General features: G+C 40.2%; 1 protein-coding gene across 1 annotated transcript in view; it reads right to left on the reverse strand.

The window, feature by feature from the left end:
* LOC136858019 (TWiK family of potassium channels protein 7) overlaps positions 1-18907 on the reverse strand; it is a 266151-nt gene that overhangs the window by 195741 nt on the left and 51503 nt on the right. The window contains exon 2 of the mRNA XM_067137223.2: positions 5754-6033. Within this exon, the coding sequence (XP_066993324.1) occupies positions 5754-6033 (280 nt within the window). The remainder of the gene's footprint in view (positions 1-5753; positions 6034-18907) is intronic.

The raw sequence follows: 18907 nt of genomic DNA on the forward strand, positions 1-18907 counted from the left end.
CGAAATAACAAGTGAATTGATTAAAAATTGTGTCAAAGAAATGCTACAAGAGATACATGAACTGATTATTAAGATTTGGGAGGAAGAACGGATACCTGATGAGTAGAATACAGGAATTATTTTCCCAATATATAAGAAGGGATATAAATACGAGCGCACTAATTATAGGGGAATTGCATTACTGAATATCATCTATAAAGTATTTTCAAATATCCTATTACAATATCTGACTCCATATGCTGAAGAGAGATTGGATGAAGCACAATGTGGCTTCAGGCGAAATAGGAGCACAGTAGATCAAATATTCGTGGTACGTCAAGCGATGGAAAAATGCTATGAGCATAATATAGATCTACACATGTTGTTTGTAGATTTTAGACAAGCATTTGGCAGTATATACAAGGATAAGCTATATGAATACATGGAGACAATAGGAATACCACAGAAACTTATTAGGATGTTCAGAAGCACTTTGGGAGAAGTAAGGGCAAAGGTGATGGTGGATGGAAGAATTAGAAATTAGTTTGCTCTTAATACAGGAGTCAGACAAGGTGATGCACTCTTAGCTAGTTTGTTTAATCTGGCAATTAACCAAGTCCTTGCAAAATTATGGACACCGGAAATATTGTATATAAATCTAAACAAATTTGTGCGTATGCAGATGATGTAGGGTTAATGGCTAGGAATGATAGATATTTGAAGGAAATGTTTCTTGAAATGGAGGAAGCAGGAAAACGGATGAGATTGAAGGTGAATGACAGTAAATCTAAGTATATGCATGTGACTGTTATAGAGGGCAGAAGAAGTAAAGATAATTTGACAACAAATGGGCATAGTTTGAGAATGTACGAAGTTTTGAGGATTTGGGAACCATGTTGACACACAATAATAGAATAAGTGAGGAGATACACCGTAGAATAATAGCTGGAAACAGGGCCTATTATGCAAATCTTACATTATTTAAATCTCGTCTATTGTCTAAACCTACAAAATTCAAAATGTATAAGACCGTTATTAGACCTGCAGTGGCATATGGCTCAGAAGCCTGGAACCTTTTAGTTGATGATGCAAATAAATTAAGAATATCTGAAAGAAAGATTATTAGACGAATATATGGTCCAGTTCAAGCTCAGAATGGTTGGAGGATAAGGACGAATGCTGAAATACAGAGCATATTAGAACAGGAGGATATAGTTAGATTTATTAAGGCAGAGAGACTGCGATGACTTGGCCAGGTGGAAAGAATGGAGGAAGATCGAATGCCAAGAAAAGTAGTTAAATCCCGAAGATATAAAAGACGGCGACAAGGAATGCCCCGTAATAGATGGAACGATGAAGTTTAAGCCGACCTGAGGGCAATGAACATCCGCCCATGGAGACCAGCCGCTCAGGATCGAAGTAGATCGCGGACTATCGTAGAAGAGGCCAAGGCTCACATAGGGCTGTAGCACCGGATAAGTAAGTTAGTAAGTTACCTAGGAGAATGATGGACTCTGTTATGGAGGGTAAGAGGAGTAGAGGGAGACCAAGACGACGATGGTTAGATGCATTTGGTATGCTTTATCATTACTAACAAGGGACGGCTTTGACCTCGAACGTTCGGAACCGCACGAAACCATGCTTAGAATAACAAGCAATCATAAACAAAACAATGATGTGCGTCATTTCCATGCAAAACGTTGCATTCTACCTCATCGAGGAAGAAATAGTCATCAGCGCTCTTTAGTGGGCTTAAATCAATAATAATCATATACCTTGAATTTGCAATCCATAACTGTAGCAGTGAAGTTATAATAATCTGCCGTAAATTTAACATTTTAGTAAAACAGGGAGGTGGAATTATTGCAGAAGGCATCAGGATTAAAGTCTCAAAAACTGTGTCGAAAGAAAATGATATAACATTTAACGTGGTGTATCTTAGTGTGTTTTCCAGTGGTTACGATCCAAGGAGCATGAGGACGCCCAGAATGAATGGAAGAGGATGTAAACCAGCGTTCCACCCCAACACCATGATGGTCTAAGCAACACTTAAGAGTCTTTCAGAGGCTCCAACGATGGGCAACCCCACCATGGCTTTAAGTACATTAATATGAAATATTTGTGAATGCGGAGGTACTTTTCTTTTTTGTAAATATGTAGTATATTTTAGGATAGGATTATAAGAGAATATTGCATTTGTTATCAAGTAGGGAATAGCTTGGAGTAGTCTTTAGGTTTTATTTAAGTCAGGTTAGTTTATATGGGAATAAAGACCAGGGAATCTGATATAATATCAAGCATTCTAATTTCATTTATAGCAAAACATGTGCATGGATTTACATTTCAATAAATTTTGAGAGTGCTTTAGATAGAGGGTAAAGCGTTAATGTGGTTTCCCATTTTCACACCAGGCAAATGCTGGGGCTGTACCTTAATTAAGGCCACGGCCGATTCCTTCCAACTCCTAGGCCTTTCCTATCCCATCGTCGCCATAAGACCTATCTGTGTCGGTGCGACGTAAAGCAAATAGCAAGAAAAAAGCGTTAATGTGTTGTTGGTGAGCCAACGAATAATATTCTCTTCGTATTACAATAATCACTTATATTTTATGATGCATGATGACAGGGTCTTCAAAATTGCTTTTTGTAATGTGCCAATCGCGGGAATAGCAATGCACTCTGTCTGTAAAGTAAATTGTTTTGAGGTTTAGTTTGCATGGATAGAGATAGTAATGGATGTATAATTGTGTGTGAAATGCGCTGTGCCTGGACTCGAAGCTCCGCCCACCCAATGTCGCTAGGGTGTCTTTCTTATAACCAGTTGACTTTCGTTTTCTTTTGTTTTATTGACGTCACTCTTTTCACGTTAAATAATCAATAGAATTTGGGTGAAGTTATGAGCTTTGAGAAAACCGTAGGAGGATCTTCTCTGCGATTAGCCTTTGTGTGTAAGAGATGTGACGAGATGAATGACGGCTTGATGCGACGTGTGCTGAGAACGCATCAGTTAAATGGAGCAATGAATGTGATACAATATTGCGGTTGAATTGGATAGTGCCGCAATGTTTTCTTGAAAATAATACTTCGTGATTGTGAGAATTTTGAAGGACGTTCTTAGCCCGACAAAAGGCGAGACCTTGCCTGAAGATTTATGGTCGTAGAGGGTGCGCCCATGGCCGTGGTTTGTAAAAGGGAATGGCTCTGCAGAATGAAAGCCTACACGTCAAATAAATGAATACCGAGTGTTCACGAAAAACACAACTCGCATTAGAAGATTTATTGATAACTGTTTACCCATTTTGCTGCAGTATATATTTGAGTAAATGAACGTCGTATTTAGATTTTATTCATCCTAGGGAAAACCTATATAGGGATTTCAGGGCCCACTGATGTTGGTGCACTTGAGGCCACCTGTTCGAGTCCCAGAGCACACTATGGATTTCCCGTAACGAAAACTTATTTGCTTCGAGGAATCCAGCCAGTTATATATGTTCTTTTGTTTATTTTGTCCTTTCTTTCAGTGGATTTTATGGTGATTTATGTGTAAATACCGTGTCTATTTTTGAACGTGATTTCGAGGGTTATTTTTATTGTTGATTGATTTTTTGTGAAGAGGGTTCTGCCCCGTAGTTGTATTGCTGTGGGTTTTCATGTTCATGGAGATGAGGGTTCGGTTCCAATCCCGACATCTGTTAATTGGTTTGTTTGTTGTGTCATAGTTGTATTAGGAGTAGTGTTTCATTTCCACATTTGTTTGCAATTTGGAGTGCTCGGATTGTAATTAGGTGACCACTCTGAAGTGATTCCAGTTTATTGAAAGTGTTGTATTTTCAAATAGAAATTGAAGATTATAAGTAATACCTTCGCATTTACAAAATATTTAGTGTTGTATTCAACGATGTTTCAAATTAGTGTTTGTGGATTGGATAATCGTGTACTTAACGCCAAGTTATGAATAAATGGGATGATCAAGTCGAAACTAACTTAAGGTCATGCTGAGATCAATTTGTGATCAAATCGTGATCACGTTATATTTAATATTGTATGCATGGAGTGAGATCTCCGAGATTCTATTCAATCCAGATGATTTTTATTTTGTCTGATTTTATTTGCTACTCAGGTTTATTTTTATGCACTTGTTTATGTTTTGACAAGAGGTATTAAATTGCTTTAACGTTTTTAAGCTTATCATTTGCCGTGCTAAAAGTGCATCCTATTTTCTTCCTTTCACTTAGGCCTATAATTTAGATTTTAAGTTAGTTAGACGTAGCCGCGGACGCACTACGGCCCTGGGAGGCCGGTGTTCATATCTTGGAACGGAGGAGTTGCGGTGGACCCTCACACGACTGAAAAAGCAATTGTTGGCTCATCAATTTGGATCATTTTGGGGAGTCCAGACGAGGTGACTTTTGTCTCTAGACTGAAAAGGTCCCTTGACTATTGATCTCCGTGGCGTATGGCCCCATATGACTATGGCCCAATGGGGGCGATTTTCCCGTCATATAGTTCCATAAAGCTATGGATGTTGATGAGCAAGGTAGGTAAATATGATGCTAAAGAGATTAAAATCAATTAATTTCTTAACGGACGAGAGTCACGCCGAGGATTATGAGACATCAGTGAAATTCGAAATCAGCGTAAATGAAAATACTGGAACTCGAAATGTCTGTCTAAATAATATTTCACCATATATTTGGTAACCGGGCGAGTTGGCTGTGCGATTAATAGTGCGGAGCTGTGCGCTTGCAATCGGGAGATAGTGGGTTCGAACCCCACTGTCGGCAGCCCTGAGGATGGTTTTCTATGGTTTCCCATGTTCACACTAGGCAAATGCTGAGGCTGTGCCTTAATTAAGGCCACGAGCGCTTCCTTCCCATTCCCAGGCCTTTCCTATCCCACCGTCGTCATAAGAGATACTGTAACTGTGTCGGTGCGACGTAAAAAATTGTAGAAGAAGAAAAAACCACATGTATTTGGTATGCTTTATCATTACTAATTGTAAGAGTAATTCTTTCGCTAGGAACCCAAACATATCGAAGCAGTGGCGCTCGCCTCAAAATACATTCCCGTATCCATGAATTAATAGCACTATCAATTTGAGATTTGATATATAATATATCAAGTTTATAAACTTTGAATCTTTATCTCCAACTCTGTTGCTGGAAGTTTTCGAGGCAATAATCCGAGTTTACATAATATGCTGAAATAATGCTTGCAGAAGATTTAGCAAGTAATATTGCAGACTTTTGTTCTCATTAATGCTGTGATCAACTAAGTGTAAAAATCGGACATATTCTTCCATATTCATCTGAGTGTTCACATATCTGATTAAACCAAGCAAGACGATGAAAACTACAAAGTGTGGGTGAATGTTTTCGTGTAGCATATACGAGCAGATAAGAGCCGATCGGTCTGGGCAGAACAGTAAGTTCGTGCTTGCAACCACATTCCTCATTCTTCTCATCTCCACATAGTACATGCATACAAGGTGGAAAATTAAAAATTGCATTTCCCTCTTATTATTCTGGACGTGACTGACACGACAATACCAATGTTTAAAATTATGACCAAAGCACAGACAAAATTATTTATTTATGTGGATGTGACAAAGGACCACAAGGTGGGGGGGGGGGGTGCTGGGTCTTATGCCCCTACCCTCTTAATTCACTGCCGGGGCCCCGCAAACAGATATTCCAATTTGCCTCGTGATCAACTGGACAGAATATTTCCGTGTGGCAGATTCATAAGCAGTAATTAAACCATGTTCCTCCTCACCTATTGTAGTGAGAACAGTGGAAGCGAAGAAGACAGCCTGTACGAGGTTCCAGCGAGGATGCACGTCTCCTAGAGGAAGGGACACTCCTCCTCGCACAGCCTCCTGCACCGCCAGCTCGTAACTGACCAGCTCCCGTTCCATTCGTTGGCTGTAGTTGTGAAGCTCTCGCCGTTCCGTACAGTTGAACACAACCAGTAAGTGTTCCCGCTGTCGACCCACAGAATTGTTGAGCGCCTCTAACCGCTTTACCTCAGCCGGGAACTCCAAGGCTCGGAAAACCTGCACACAGCACATCAATACTCGAGCTAAGTACTGTATACAGTAACGTTGGTAATAAGTAATTATTTAAAGGACTAAATAACGACATTGTCAACCATACAAAGGAATTCTCGATATAAATTGGTGTGAGATATAAAAAGAAGCAAGGCAAATACAGTTTGTCAATAAGTGCATGTGTCTTTTTTCTGTGACGTTTCCGTAGACTACTTACGTTCAAACAAATCCCAATGGTAGCATTCGTGTTAACATTACTATTGCCATATTCAACCTAATTATTGTTGTGAACACTGAGCCGAGTGGCTCCGACGGCAGAGCCCAAGTTGGCGGATTCATTGCGGCTCTGTCCGGTGGTATTTAAAGATGCTTAAATTCGCCATCCTTTTGGTACGTAAAAAACTCCAGTGGGACAAAATTCCGGCACCTCAGCAGTAGTAGGGCAAAGAGAAATCAAAGCCATAGCGTCAGCATTTTTCTGCTGCGTCAGCACCCGAGGTCATTGACCCCGGCGATTGACGCCGATCACGTGACCGTGACGACACGACGACAAAGTCACGTGTTGGCTACGTGCTCTTTTGACAGCTGTCACCTTGACGGACCCTAATCTGACTTTTATGACAACAGAGCATCGCCAACCTCAGTGCTTCTATCTTGACGGGACTAAATCTCACTGTTGCCAACTTATGAATTGGTGGCGCGAAATTTGAAATCCACGTGATTTTTGACATATGTTGAGATGACAGCTGCCATGTTTAACCACGTGGATTTTAAACATGTGAACGTGGGCTAACCTCAGTGCTGCCATCTTGACCTCACTGTTGCCACTTTATGCACGAGGTGGCGAGAAATTTGAAAACCACATGCTTTTTTGACATCTGTTAAGGTGACAGCTGCCATCTTTAACCACGTGGGCATGGTTTTTAAACAAGTGAACATGGCTTACCTCAGTACTGCTATCTTGACGGAGCTAAACCTCATTGCTGCCATCTTATGCACGAAGTGGCGCGGAATTTAAATTCATCTTGACGGAACTTAGCCACGCCGCGGAATTTAAGGACATAGCTTGGGGGGCCTAACCACAGGCAAGCTGCCCTTCTCAACATACTTCTATCTTATAGCAAGCTGCTCTTCTCGACATACCACCATTTTAAGGCAAGATGCCCTTCTCGACATACTTACCATCTAAAAGCAAGCTGCCATTCTCGACATACTTACCATCTGATAGAAAGCTGTGTTTTTCAACATACCATCATCTTAGAGAATATAGTTTAAAGCAAGCTGCCATTCTCAACACTCTCAGACCTTAACCTTACTGCTGTTATCTTAACTACGTTGTCTATGGAATTTGAAAATGTAACAGCCTCCTTCTCCTCCTCCTCTTAACGACATAGTTCCTTCCCGACAACCTGTATAGCAGAAGGGCTCCTCCTTACAAAAGGGCTCCTCCTCCTCATCCGTTTAACAAAAGGGCAAAATGGCTCCACCTCCTCCTGCTCCTCCTCCTGGCAAAAGGGCAAATGGGCCTTTCTTCCTGGCATAAGAGCAACTCCTCCTTCTTACAGTTACCGAGCTTAATTTAATTCCTCCTCCTACGGAAAGATGCCTTCTTGAATTGATCAAAAATTAGTGCAGATATACGTTCTGTAGCGTTGTTCTCATCACATACGATTTTCGATTGAGAAGGGAGCGGTAGGAGGACGAGGCGGTAAGGAGAAGGTAATCCTTTTTTTATTGCAATCAGCATGCAAAAATATTGTAGGATAAGCAAATGCTGTATTCGACAAGACAATACAGGTTCAATCTACTTACAGAATGCAATTAGCAAAATATAGAATTGACATGCTAATGCTGTAGGTCTTCATCCGACAAGACAAAACATGTTGACTTAAACAAAAAAACTATTAACGCTACTGTGCTGTATGTCTCGATTCGACAAGACAAGTTGAATTCTGTTAAAATTAGCACACACTAGAATTGATTGTAGAACAAACTAATGCTGTATGTCTTTATCCGACAAGACAAAATATGTTGACTCTTAAACAGAAAACTTTTAACGCTACTGTGCTATTCGACAAGACAAGTTACAATTAGCACACACCAGAATTGATTGTAGAACAAGTCAACACATGTTAGCTATTAGTGTTTAGAACAGAAAAACTTACAACGCAAAATATTATGAGATTAATTTCTCTGTTGATACAAACGCACTTCTATGCAATCACCGCGCACACATAGAATTTCAAATGTTGTATATCTCTATCCGACGTACTTCTTCTTAATCACTCTAGATAAAATGATTACTACTTAGCAGGGGATACCTTTGTCTTTTGCGAGATTCGAACACATGCAACATCTGTATAGTGATTTAGTTACCGAAACAGAATAAAATTCATACTACTGTGCAGATAAAATTATTTTACTACTTAGCAGGGGATATCTTTGTCCTACATCATATTGTGTTAAGGAGAAAAATTATGGATTCAAACCCAATTCTGACACAATAAAAAATTATGGGATTCACACTTTGTTTACAAGGGAGAGGAATCGAAGTGTACTTCCTCCTAAATCAATAATTACTACTATCATTCTGATAAAATGTGCTGTGAGAGGGATCGGAAATGTACATTGTTAACTTATCTTGATCTTATGGACGGCTACTCATGCGACACTCATTTTTAGTCCACATGTGTTTTGAATTGATGTAACTTCGAACGATTTACTTCTACGAATTGAATCCTCAGCCTTATTCACTAGGACTGAATGCCGACACTTATAACAGGTGTTTTGTTTTTAGGACATTGAATGTCGTATTGAAACATTTTGTGAGTATAGATTTAAACAGTACAGTGATTTTATTACCTGCTGTAATGTTTACATGACTAGAATCGAACAAGAGATAGCCACATGCCCTAACCGCGCAGCCAATTCGCTCGGTGATGCAGCTACATTACCAAATATCATTACAGCTAAGATACAACTTCCATCATTCACCTGGTGCGGAAATCAGAAACCACACGAACACATATTGCCCTACCCGATCATCTAATTCGCTCGATGATCGCTACTTTAAAAAATATGAATGCAGCTAAGATACAACTTCCATAATTTACCTGGTGCAAAATCAGATACGGAAACACATATTGCCCTAACCGCGCAGCTAATTCTTTTTTTCTTTTTTTTTTTTGCTAAGGGCTTTACGTCGCACCGACACAGATAGGTCTTATGGCGACGATGGGATAGGAAAGGCCTAGGAGTTGGAAGGAAGCGGCCGTGGCCTTAATTAAGGTACAGCCCCAGCATTTGCCTGGAGTTAAAATGGGAAACCACGGAAAACCATCTTCAGGGCTGCCGATAGTGGGATTCGAACCTACTATCTCCCGGATGCAAGCTCACAGCCGCGCACCTCTACGCGCACGGCCAATTCGCCCGGTCGCAGCCAATTCGCTCGGTGATGCAGCAACATTACAAAATATAAATACAGCTAAGGTACAACTTCCATCATTTGCCTGCTGTGAAAATCAGAAACTGCGGATACACATATTGCCCTAATTGCGAAGTTTATTAGCTCTGTGATCGCTACTTTACAAAATGTGAATATAGCTGAGATACAGCTTCTTTTATTCTCCTGGTGCGAAAATCAGAAAACACGGAAATACATATTGCCCTAACCACGCAGCCAAATAGCTCGGTGATCTTTACTTTACAAAATATGAATATAGCTAAGATACAAGTTCTACCATTTACCTGGTGCGAAAATCAGAAACCAAGGAAACACATATTACCCTAACCGCGCGGCCAATTCGCTCGGTGATCGCTACTTTTCAAAATATGAATATAGCTAAGATACATCTTCCATCATTTGCCTGGTGCGAAAATTAGAAACCACGGAAACACATGTTGCCCTAACTGCGAAGTTTATTAGCTCTGTGTTCGCTACTTTTCAAAATATGAATATAGGTAAGATACAACTTCCATCATTTGCCTGGTGCGAAATTCAGAAACCACGGAAACATATATTGCCCTAACCGCGCAGCCAATACGCTCGGTGATAGCTACTTATCAAAATATGAATATAGCTAAGATACATCTTCCATCATTTGCCTGGTGCGAAAATTAGAAACCACGGAAACACATGTTGCCCTAACCGCGCAGCTACAACGTCCACCGCGCAGGCAACGACCGCTGCTCAGAATGGAATATTTTTGCGACGTACACGCGAAATCTTGCAGTGTAAATTGCTCACAGATGTCCAACTTTGGGACAAAATCTTGCAGTACGAAGAAAATGCTGACTCGATACATCCGATATCGGCATGCAAGCAGAATGTTTACATTCTTCTACTGAATGCAGACCATCACTTACGTATTAGAGATTGCATGTAAGTATAACAAATACGAATAAAGTGTATAATTAATATTGTCGGAGGTGGTAAGACCCTGAGCAGCGGTCGTTGGCTGCGCGGTAGGGCAATATGTGTTTCTGTGTTTTCTGATTTTCGCACCAGGCAAATAAAAGAAGCGGTATCTTAGCTATATTCATATTTTGTAAAGTAGCGAACACCGAGCGAATTGGCTGCGCGGTAGGGCAATATGTGTTTCCGTGTGGTTTCTGATTTTCGCACCAGGCAAATAAAAGAAGCTGTATCTTAGCTATATTCATATTTTGTAAAGTTGCGATCAGCTAGCGAATTAGCTGCGCGATTAGGGCATGTGTTCCCGCGATTTCTTATTTTCACACCAGGTAAATGATGGAAGTTGTATCTTAGTTGTAATGATAGTTTGTAATGTAGCGTTGCTATTGCAACACCGAACAAATTGCCTGCGCGGTTAGGCCACGTGTTTCCGCGGATTCTTATTTTCACACCAGGTAAATGATGGAAGTTGTATCTTAGCTGTAATTATATTTTGTAATGTAGCTGCATCACCGAGCGAAATAGCTGCGCCGTTAGGGCAATATGTGTTTCCGTAATTTTTTATTTTCGCGCCAGGCAAATGATGGAAGATGTATCTTAGCCCATGATATTTTGTAAAGTAGCGTTGCTATTGCAACACCGAGCAAATTGGCTGCGCGGTTAGGGCATGTGGCTATCTCCTGTTCGATGCTAGTCATGTAAGCATTACAGCAGGTAATAAAATCACTCTACTGTTTAAATCTATACTCACAAAATGTTTCAATCAGACATTCAATGTTCTAAACACAAAACACCTGTTATAAGTGTCGGCATTCAGTCCTAGTTTATAAGGCTGAGGATTCGATTCGTAGAAGTAAATCCTTCGAGGTTATATTAATTCAAAACACCTCTGGACTAAAAAAGGGTGTCGCGTGATCAGCCGTATCTAAAATTAAGGTAGGTTAACAACGTACATTTTTGATCCCTCTCACAGCATTTTTATCAGCACGATAGCAGTAATTACTGATTTAAGAGGAAGTACACTTCGATTCCTCTCCCTTGTAAACAAAGTTTGAATCCAATGATCTTTTATTGTGTTAGAACAGGATTTGAATCCATAATTTTTCTTAACACAATATGATGTTGGACAAAGATATCCCCTGCTAAGTAGTAAAATAATTTTATCTGCACAGTAGTATGATTTTTTTATTGTTTCGGCAAATAAAACACTATACAGATGTTGCATGTGTTCGAATCCCGCAAAAGCCATCTCCTTATGACAAAGGTATCCCCTGCTAAGTAGTAATCATTTTATCTAGAGTGATTAAGAAGGAGTACGTCGGATAGAGATATACAACAGTTGAAATTCTATGTGTGCGCGGTGATTGCATAGAAGTGCGTTTGTATCAACAGAGAGATTCGTCTCATAATGTTTTATGTTATAAGTTTTTCTGTTCTAAACACTAATAGCTAACATGTTTTGTCTTGTTCTACAATCAATTCTGGTGTGTGCTAATTGTAACTTGTCTTGTCGAATAGCACAGTAGCGTTAGTAGTTTTTATGTTTAACAGTCAACATGCTTTGTCTTGTCGGATAAAGATATACAGCATTAGCATGTCAATTCTATATTTTTGCTAATTGCATTCTATAAGTAGATTGAACCTGTTTGTCTTGTCGGATACAGCATTTGCTTATCCTACAATATTTTTGTATGCTGATTGCAATAAAAAAAGGATTACCTTCTCCTTACCGCCTCCTCCTCCTACCACTCCTTCCTCAATCGAAAAACTTATGCGACGAGAACAACGTTACTAACGTAAGTATATCTGCACTAATTTTTGATCAATTCAAGAAGGCATCTTTCCGTAGGGGAGGAATTGAGCTAACCTCAGTAACTGTAAGAAGGGGGATTGCTCTCTTACCAGGAAGAAAAGCCCTTTTGCCCATTTGCTAGGATGAGGTGCCCTTTTGCTAGGAGGAAGTGCCCTTTTGCCAGAAGGAGGAGGAGCCACTTTGCGCTTTTGTTAGACGGGTGAGAAGGAGGAACTCTCTTGCAAAGAGCCCTTTTGCTATATGGATTTTCGGGAAGGAACTACTGTATGTCGTTAGGAGGAGGAGAAGGATGCTGTTTAAATTGCAAATACCATAGAAAACGTAGTTAAGATAACAGCAGTAAGGTTAAGATTTGAGAGTGTTGAGAAGGGCAGCTTGCTTTAAAACTATGTTCTCTAAGATGATGGTATGTCGAGAAGGGCAGATTGCTGTAAGATGCTAAGTATGTCGAGAAGGATAGCTTGCTTTAAAATTATGACCTCTAAGATGATGGTATGTTGAGAAGGACAGCTTCCTATAAGATGGTAAGTATGTCGAGAAGAGCAGCTTGCTTTTAGATGGTAAGTATGTCGAGAAGGTTATCTTGCATTAAGATGGTGGTATGTCGAGAAGAGAAGCTTGCTATAAGATAGAGGTATGTCGAGAAGGGCAGCTTGCCTGTGGTTAGGCCCCCTAGCTATGTCCTCAAATTCTGCGGCGTGGCTAAGTCCCGGCAAGATGAATTTAAATTCCGTGCCTCTTCGTGCGTAAGGTGGCAGCAATGAGGTTTAGCTCCATCAAGATAGCAGCACTGAGGTAAGCCATGTTCACTTGTTTAAAAACCATGCCCACGTGGTTAAAGATGGCAGCTGTCATCTTAACAGATGTTAAAAAAGCATGTGGTTTTTAAATTGACCGCCACCACGTGCATAAGGTGGCAACAGTGAGGTCAAGATGGCAGCACTGGGGTTGCGCGTTCACATGTTTAAAATCTACGTGGTTAAAGATGGCAGCTGTCATCTTAACAGATGTCAAAAAGCACGTGGATTTCAAATTTCATGAGGGGGCAACAGTGAAATTTAGTCCCGTCAAGATAGAAACACTGAGGTTAGCGATGCTCTGTTGTCATAAAAGCCAGATTAGGGTCCGTCAAGACGACAGCTGTCAAAAAGCACGTAGCCAAGCACGTAGCTTTGTTTACAAACAATAGCACGTCGTCGTGAGGTCACGGTCACGTGATCGGCGTAAATCGCCAGGGTCAATGACCTCGGGTGCTGACGTAGCTGAAAATGCTGACGGTATGGATTTGAATTCTCTTTGCCCTACTACTCTCAGTGTATCAGGAAACAGCAAAAGATATTATTATTATTATTATTATTATTATTATTATTATTATTATTATTATTATTATTATTATTATTATTATTATTATTAATGCCATGCGGCATCCCACTTTTCTCGAGATTGTGCCAGTCTGCATGCAATTGTACCTCAGGTTGTTCAGAACGTAGTCTACAGATATTAAAATAAGTGACCTTTTCCATATAATGAAGAGCCACTAATCTGCACTGCACATCTGCAGCAATAAGATAAAATCGTCCCCTAACAGGCGAAGTACCGCAACTGCCAAAATAAGTCAAAATTAGCTGTGGAGCGTACGACAGACTTCATGTTCGTGGGAATGTCCTCGTAAAGTGTCTTAAGCGCCAACGTAATTCATTACCGTCTTTTCACTTTTCATCCTAGTACCATCGTACACGACAAGTTATCCTATGAAAAGCGCTACAATAAACATTGTAAGCGCCGTGGTAACAATCGTGACAGCATAAAACCCCGCAATTGCCACTACCAAACTTCGACAGAATCGTAAGCGCCATCTCTGGACTCGAATAGGATACTCTCACATGCCTTAGTTATTGTCTTTAGTAGTGGATCACTATGTCTGTATTCTGATTTAATATTACTGTTCGAGAGTGTTTTAAGTCAAATTTAGTAATGCAATGTTTTCGCGACGCCAACCGACGATAGACTAGTGCTTCAAAAAGTGTGATTTATAACATTTATAACATCTCAAGTGCCAACCTCAACGATCACACACATCTAACTCCATCACCACCCCACTTCGCGCTACTATAATTCAAATTTGGAAAACAACATTTCCCACCATGTTTCACTACCTCTTAATCCCACTGAAGGTTACTCTGACACTAACTATGCCTGGATTATGGGTTAAGCTATACTTAATCTCCACTAAATTCTATGAATTTAAGCAACGGTTCGCCACTCGAGGCCGTTGTGTAGATTATTATTTCATCATTAAAATAAAGTCATATTGATACTTTTTTTCATTTATTCGTGTATTCTTTATTCTTCCAAATTTATTATCATGCCGCTAATAATAATATATCATTATTTTATCGCTCTAATTCATTTCAGAATGACCGAATTAATGCACACACACATATATATATAGACACAAATGACCAGACTCCACTAACAGGGATGTATAGAACTAGCACCGATAGAGCGCACTGCTGTTGTACTGGGTAAGCGCAATGCGCTCTTCATTTGTCTTCTGTGTACTCATGCCGCTAAATATCCACGAATTTAAGTTGCTTAAATTGTTATTTTCGTGACTATGCCGAGCTATTGCAGTGTTCCTCTTTGAAAAAATCAGAGAAGCTCATTTTCGTTTCACCAGTTTCCACAAAATAAAGAAATGAGGAAGAAATGGTTACATGCTATTAGAAGGAAAAATTTCGGTGAGAAGAATCTGACCGAAAATATTGAAGTGTGTTCCCATTATTTTCAACCCGGTGACTTCACGAAAACTTTGTTGGGTAAGTGCGATTTACGAAGGGAAATAATTCCTATTTTCTACCTACAAATTGATTAGGCATTTTGATAACAACCACCGAATTTATGCGTTTGTATTTAAAGGTGAGAGATCAAGATTAAAACCGGGCGCTGTTCCATCGCTTTTTCCGTGGACCACGAACAGAACAAAAACAAGGAAGAGGCCAAACACCAGAAAATTGCTGGATTACCACGATAAGCCTACAATATCGGAATATGCAGAAATCACCTCCTTTGAAGTACGGGAAGAAATCGTGAATATACCGGAAGAAGAGAATGTTACATTTTTGTGGCTCTCATTTTCAAAGACATCAGCACTCAAAAAATACTGCAGGTAATTTGGTTGTTGAGCAAACAATGCGTAATCCTGATGCCATATTGCTTTATACAGGATTTGTAGACGTCCAACATTGTAATTTGGTGTTTGCTGTTCTGGGAGAAAACAGATACAATTTACAGATATTCCCTCTTGAACCCAGACTGTGTTTCTTCTTGACAGTTATGAAGCCAAGGACCAACAAATCTGACAAAGAACTAGGCCTTAACTTCGGAATCCATAAAATTACTGTTGGAAGAATATTTAATGTTTGGATCAATTTCATGTACTGCCAATTTAAAGAATTGAACATTTGGCCTGATAGAGAAAATGGCCTTGAAAACATCCCCCTTGCTTTCAGACAGAAATACCCCTCGTCTAGAGTTATAACTGGCGCAACTGAGATTATAATAGCAAAACTTGTTCCAAGGGCAAACATTCCACTTTCATAGGGCTAACTGGCCTCAACCGTTTGGTAGGAGGATGCTGAAAAGTTTATAAATTTTGGCTGCATGTTTTGAACACTGAATAATACCAGTCTTGGGGAAGTGCTCTAATGCTTAGCTTACAGCAGCAATGTGCTTATAACATGCCTTGGGGCCTGCTCCAGCAAAACGTTCACATTCCCTCCTATAACGTCACCAGGTACTCCTAAAATAAGCTTCACATTATAGGTCTTATGTTTTGCGTACTCGGATTTCACAGCACTGCATTTAAGAATTTCACCCGACTGAAATTAACCTTTCACTGAAAAGTCTGTATCCAGCATAACACAATGATTTGTAGTTGGAAACAGGTACTCCATCTATTTCCGATTTTCTAAATACGAAATAATCCATCAGATGGAAATTTGTGATAGTGATCTTCACCTTATGGCTGATGGTCAAATATTCAAAGGAACCGGCACTGGGAAACTCAAGAATATTCACATGCTTTTGGTGGTGGACAAAGGCTGTATCTGCAGTTTCATGTAAGCCATCAACCTTTAAAAAAAAATACATGAATCGAAGTTTATAAGCAAGGGGAGCAAGTGCGTGTTTAAATATCTATTTATGATTTAAGTCTTGTCGATGTACATGTATTTATCAATGCGCAGTACTCAACGACAAACTCCTATTCATTATTTGGATAATAAAGCGCGTTAGAATTTTCTAATTACCGCTGTAGTAATTCTTCCTTCCTCCCGCTAGTTTTAGCGTTTCTGGTCCGTAGCTCATACTGCAGCTGTTTAAGGCTTAAACGCTGAAAATCGTCCGTAATATACTAGGGGATATACCTATACAATTAATTAATATAGTCTTGGAGTAAAATTAGAGAAGATACAATCGGCTTTAGCTCAGAAAACTCGGTCACATTCTATACATTACTCGCAGCCGACCCAGTAGTACACGAGCGCTATCTGGCGCGAACTTTCTCTGCCTACATCCCTATTGCTGGCTAGTCTCTTCTCTTCATAGCGGGCGGCCAGTAAGGTGGTCTACCTGGATGGAGCTTTAATTCTTATTGGCAGGCTCGCCTTACTTTCATTTCTCCTCCAAGTCCAGTCAACCCACACAGCAGTTGCGTACAGACAGCTAGGTTTGAACACAGACCTACTGACCACACGATGACTGTTCCATGGTTTGACTCCAGAGACTATCCAATAATTCACATAGTCAAATACAGTGAGCTACTTAATACTGACCACCAAGCATCAACAGTTCAACATTGATAGCCAGCACTGCAAAATTCCGCACAACAACGGCATTTAACACTGCTTCAATTCTTCTCAAATCACTGTTCCGCACACAGACTCCAAGGTAGTCTACAGTCCACGGTAGCGCACGCGCGAACGCACACACACGACGGTACTCTGATTCCGGTGGGACACTCACTGCAGCCAACACTACTACAGCAGTCCCCAGTCCAACAGCAACAGCAACTCCTCGCCCAGACTCCGGTGGGGCACTGGCTACAGCTAACACCGCTAACTCCAATTCTGACTGACTGTTAGCGAATAGCCTCTTGTATTAACAAGCCACAGTAGAACCAAGTGGTATAGCCCAAATGCGGTCGCCAGAGGAAAGGGACGTAAGATGTTTAAGATAAGTACAGAAAAGGATCTCAAAGTTACTTAAGTGCCAATAACGGACTTCTCCATTTATACATGCACTTCGTCTTACTTGTTCATAATATCACCAGTTCGCAATCACTGACAAGATTATTCTTTTTTTACCATTTGCTTTACGTCGCGCCGACACAGATAGGTCTTACCTATGACGACGATGGCATAACATAGGACTAAGAGTGAGAGGAAGCGGTCGTGGCATTAATTTAGTTACAACCCCAACATTTGCCTGGAAAACCATCTTCAGGGCTGCCGACAGTGGGGTTCGAACCCCCTATCTCCCGGATGCAACCTCACAGCTGCGCGCCCCCAACCGCACGGCCAAATCGCCCGGTCACTGACAAGTTCTATGCAACACTAATGCAGAGACGCCTCGGGAAGTAGGACCCCGGGAAGAATTCTCTGAAATCTATTTTCTAGAAATATAGCCACCCATTCAGTCACTCTTTTGTCTAATCCCATTACACTCATTTTTGCAAGTAGTCTCCCAAGATCCACCCTATCAAATGCGTTAGATAGGTCAATCGCGATATAATCCATTTCACCTCCTGAATCCAAGATATCTGCTAAGTCTTGCTGGAACACTACAAGTTGAGCTTCACTGGAATAACGTTTCCGAATCCCGAAATGTCTTCTATCGAACCAGTTATTAATTTCGCAAACATGTCTAATATAATCAGAAAGAATGCTTTCCCAAAGCTTACATGCAATGCATGTCAAACTGACTGGCCTGTTATTTCCAGCCTTATGTCTATCACCCCTTCCTTTATACACAGAGGCTACTACAGCAACTCTCCATTCATTTGTTATAACCCCTTCATGCAAACAATAATCAAATAAGTACTTCAGATATGGGACTATATCCGAAACCACTTTCTTTAGTATGTCCCTAGAAATCTTATCAATTCCAGCTGCCTTTCTAGTTTTCAACTTTTGTATCTTACTGTAAATGTCGTTGTTATCATAGGTAAAATTTAATACTTCTTTAGTATCAGTCACCTCGTCTATCCATGTAACCAACAATCTTTATAAAATGCTGACTGAATACTTCTGACTTCTGAAGATCTTCGCATACACACTCCCCTTGTCCATTAATCATTCCTGGAATGTCCTGCTTAGAACCTGTAGCTGATGTACCCGTGCTTCGCTACGGGATTCTCAGAGAATTAGAGTAGGCAGAGATTTATCTGACCCTGTAATAATTAAGAACGGAATTCCTCAAGGCAGCATTATTGGACCTTTATGTTTTATTTTATATATATAAATGATATAAGTAAAGAAGTGGAATCAGAGATAAGGCTTTTTGCGGATTATGTTATTCGGTATAGAGTAACAAATAAGTTACAAGATTGTGAGCAACTGCAAAATGACCTCGATAATGTTGTGAGATGGACA

This window comes from Anabrus simplex, chromosome 1, assembly GCF_040414725.1.
Source record: "Anabrus simplex isolate iqAnaSimp1 chromosome 1, ASM4041472v1, whole genome shotgun sequence".
NCBI lineage: Eukaryota > Metazoa > Arthropoda > Insecta > Orthoptera > Tettigoniidae > Anabrus > Anabrus simplex.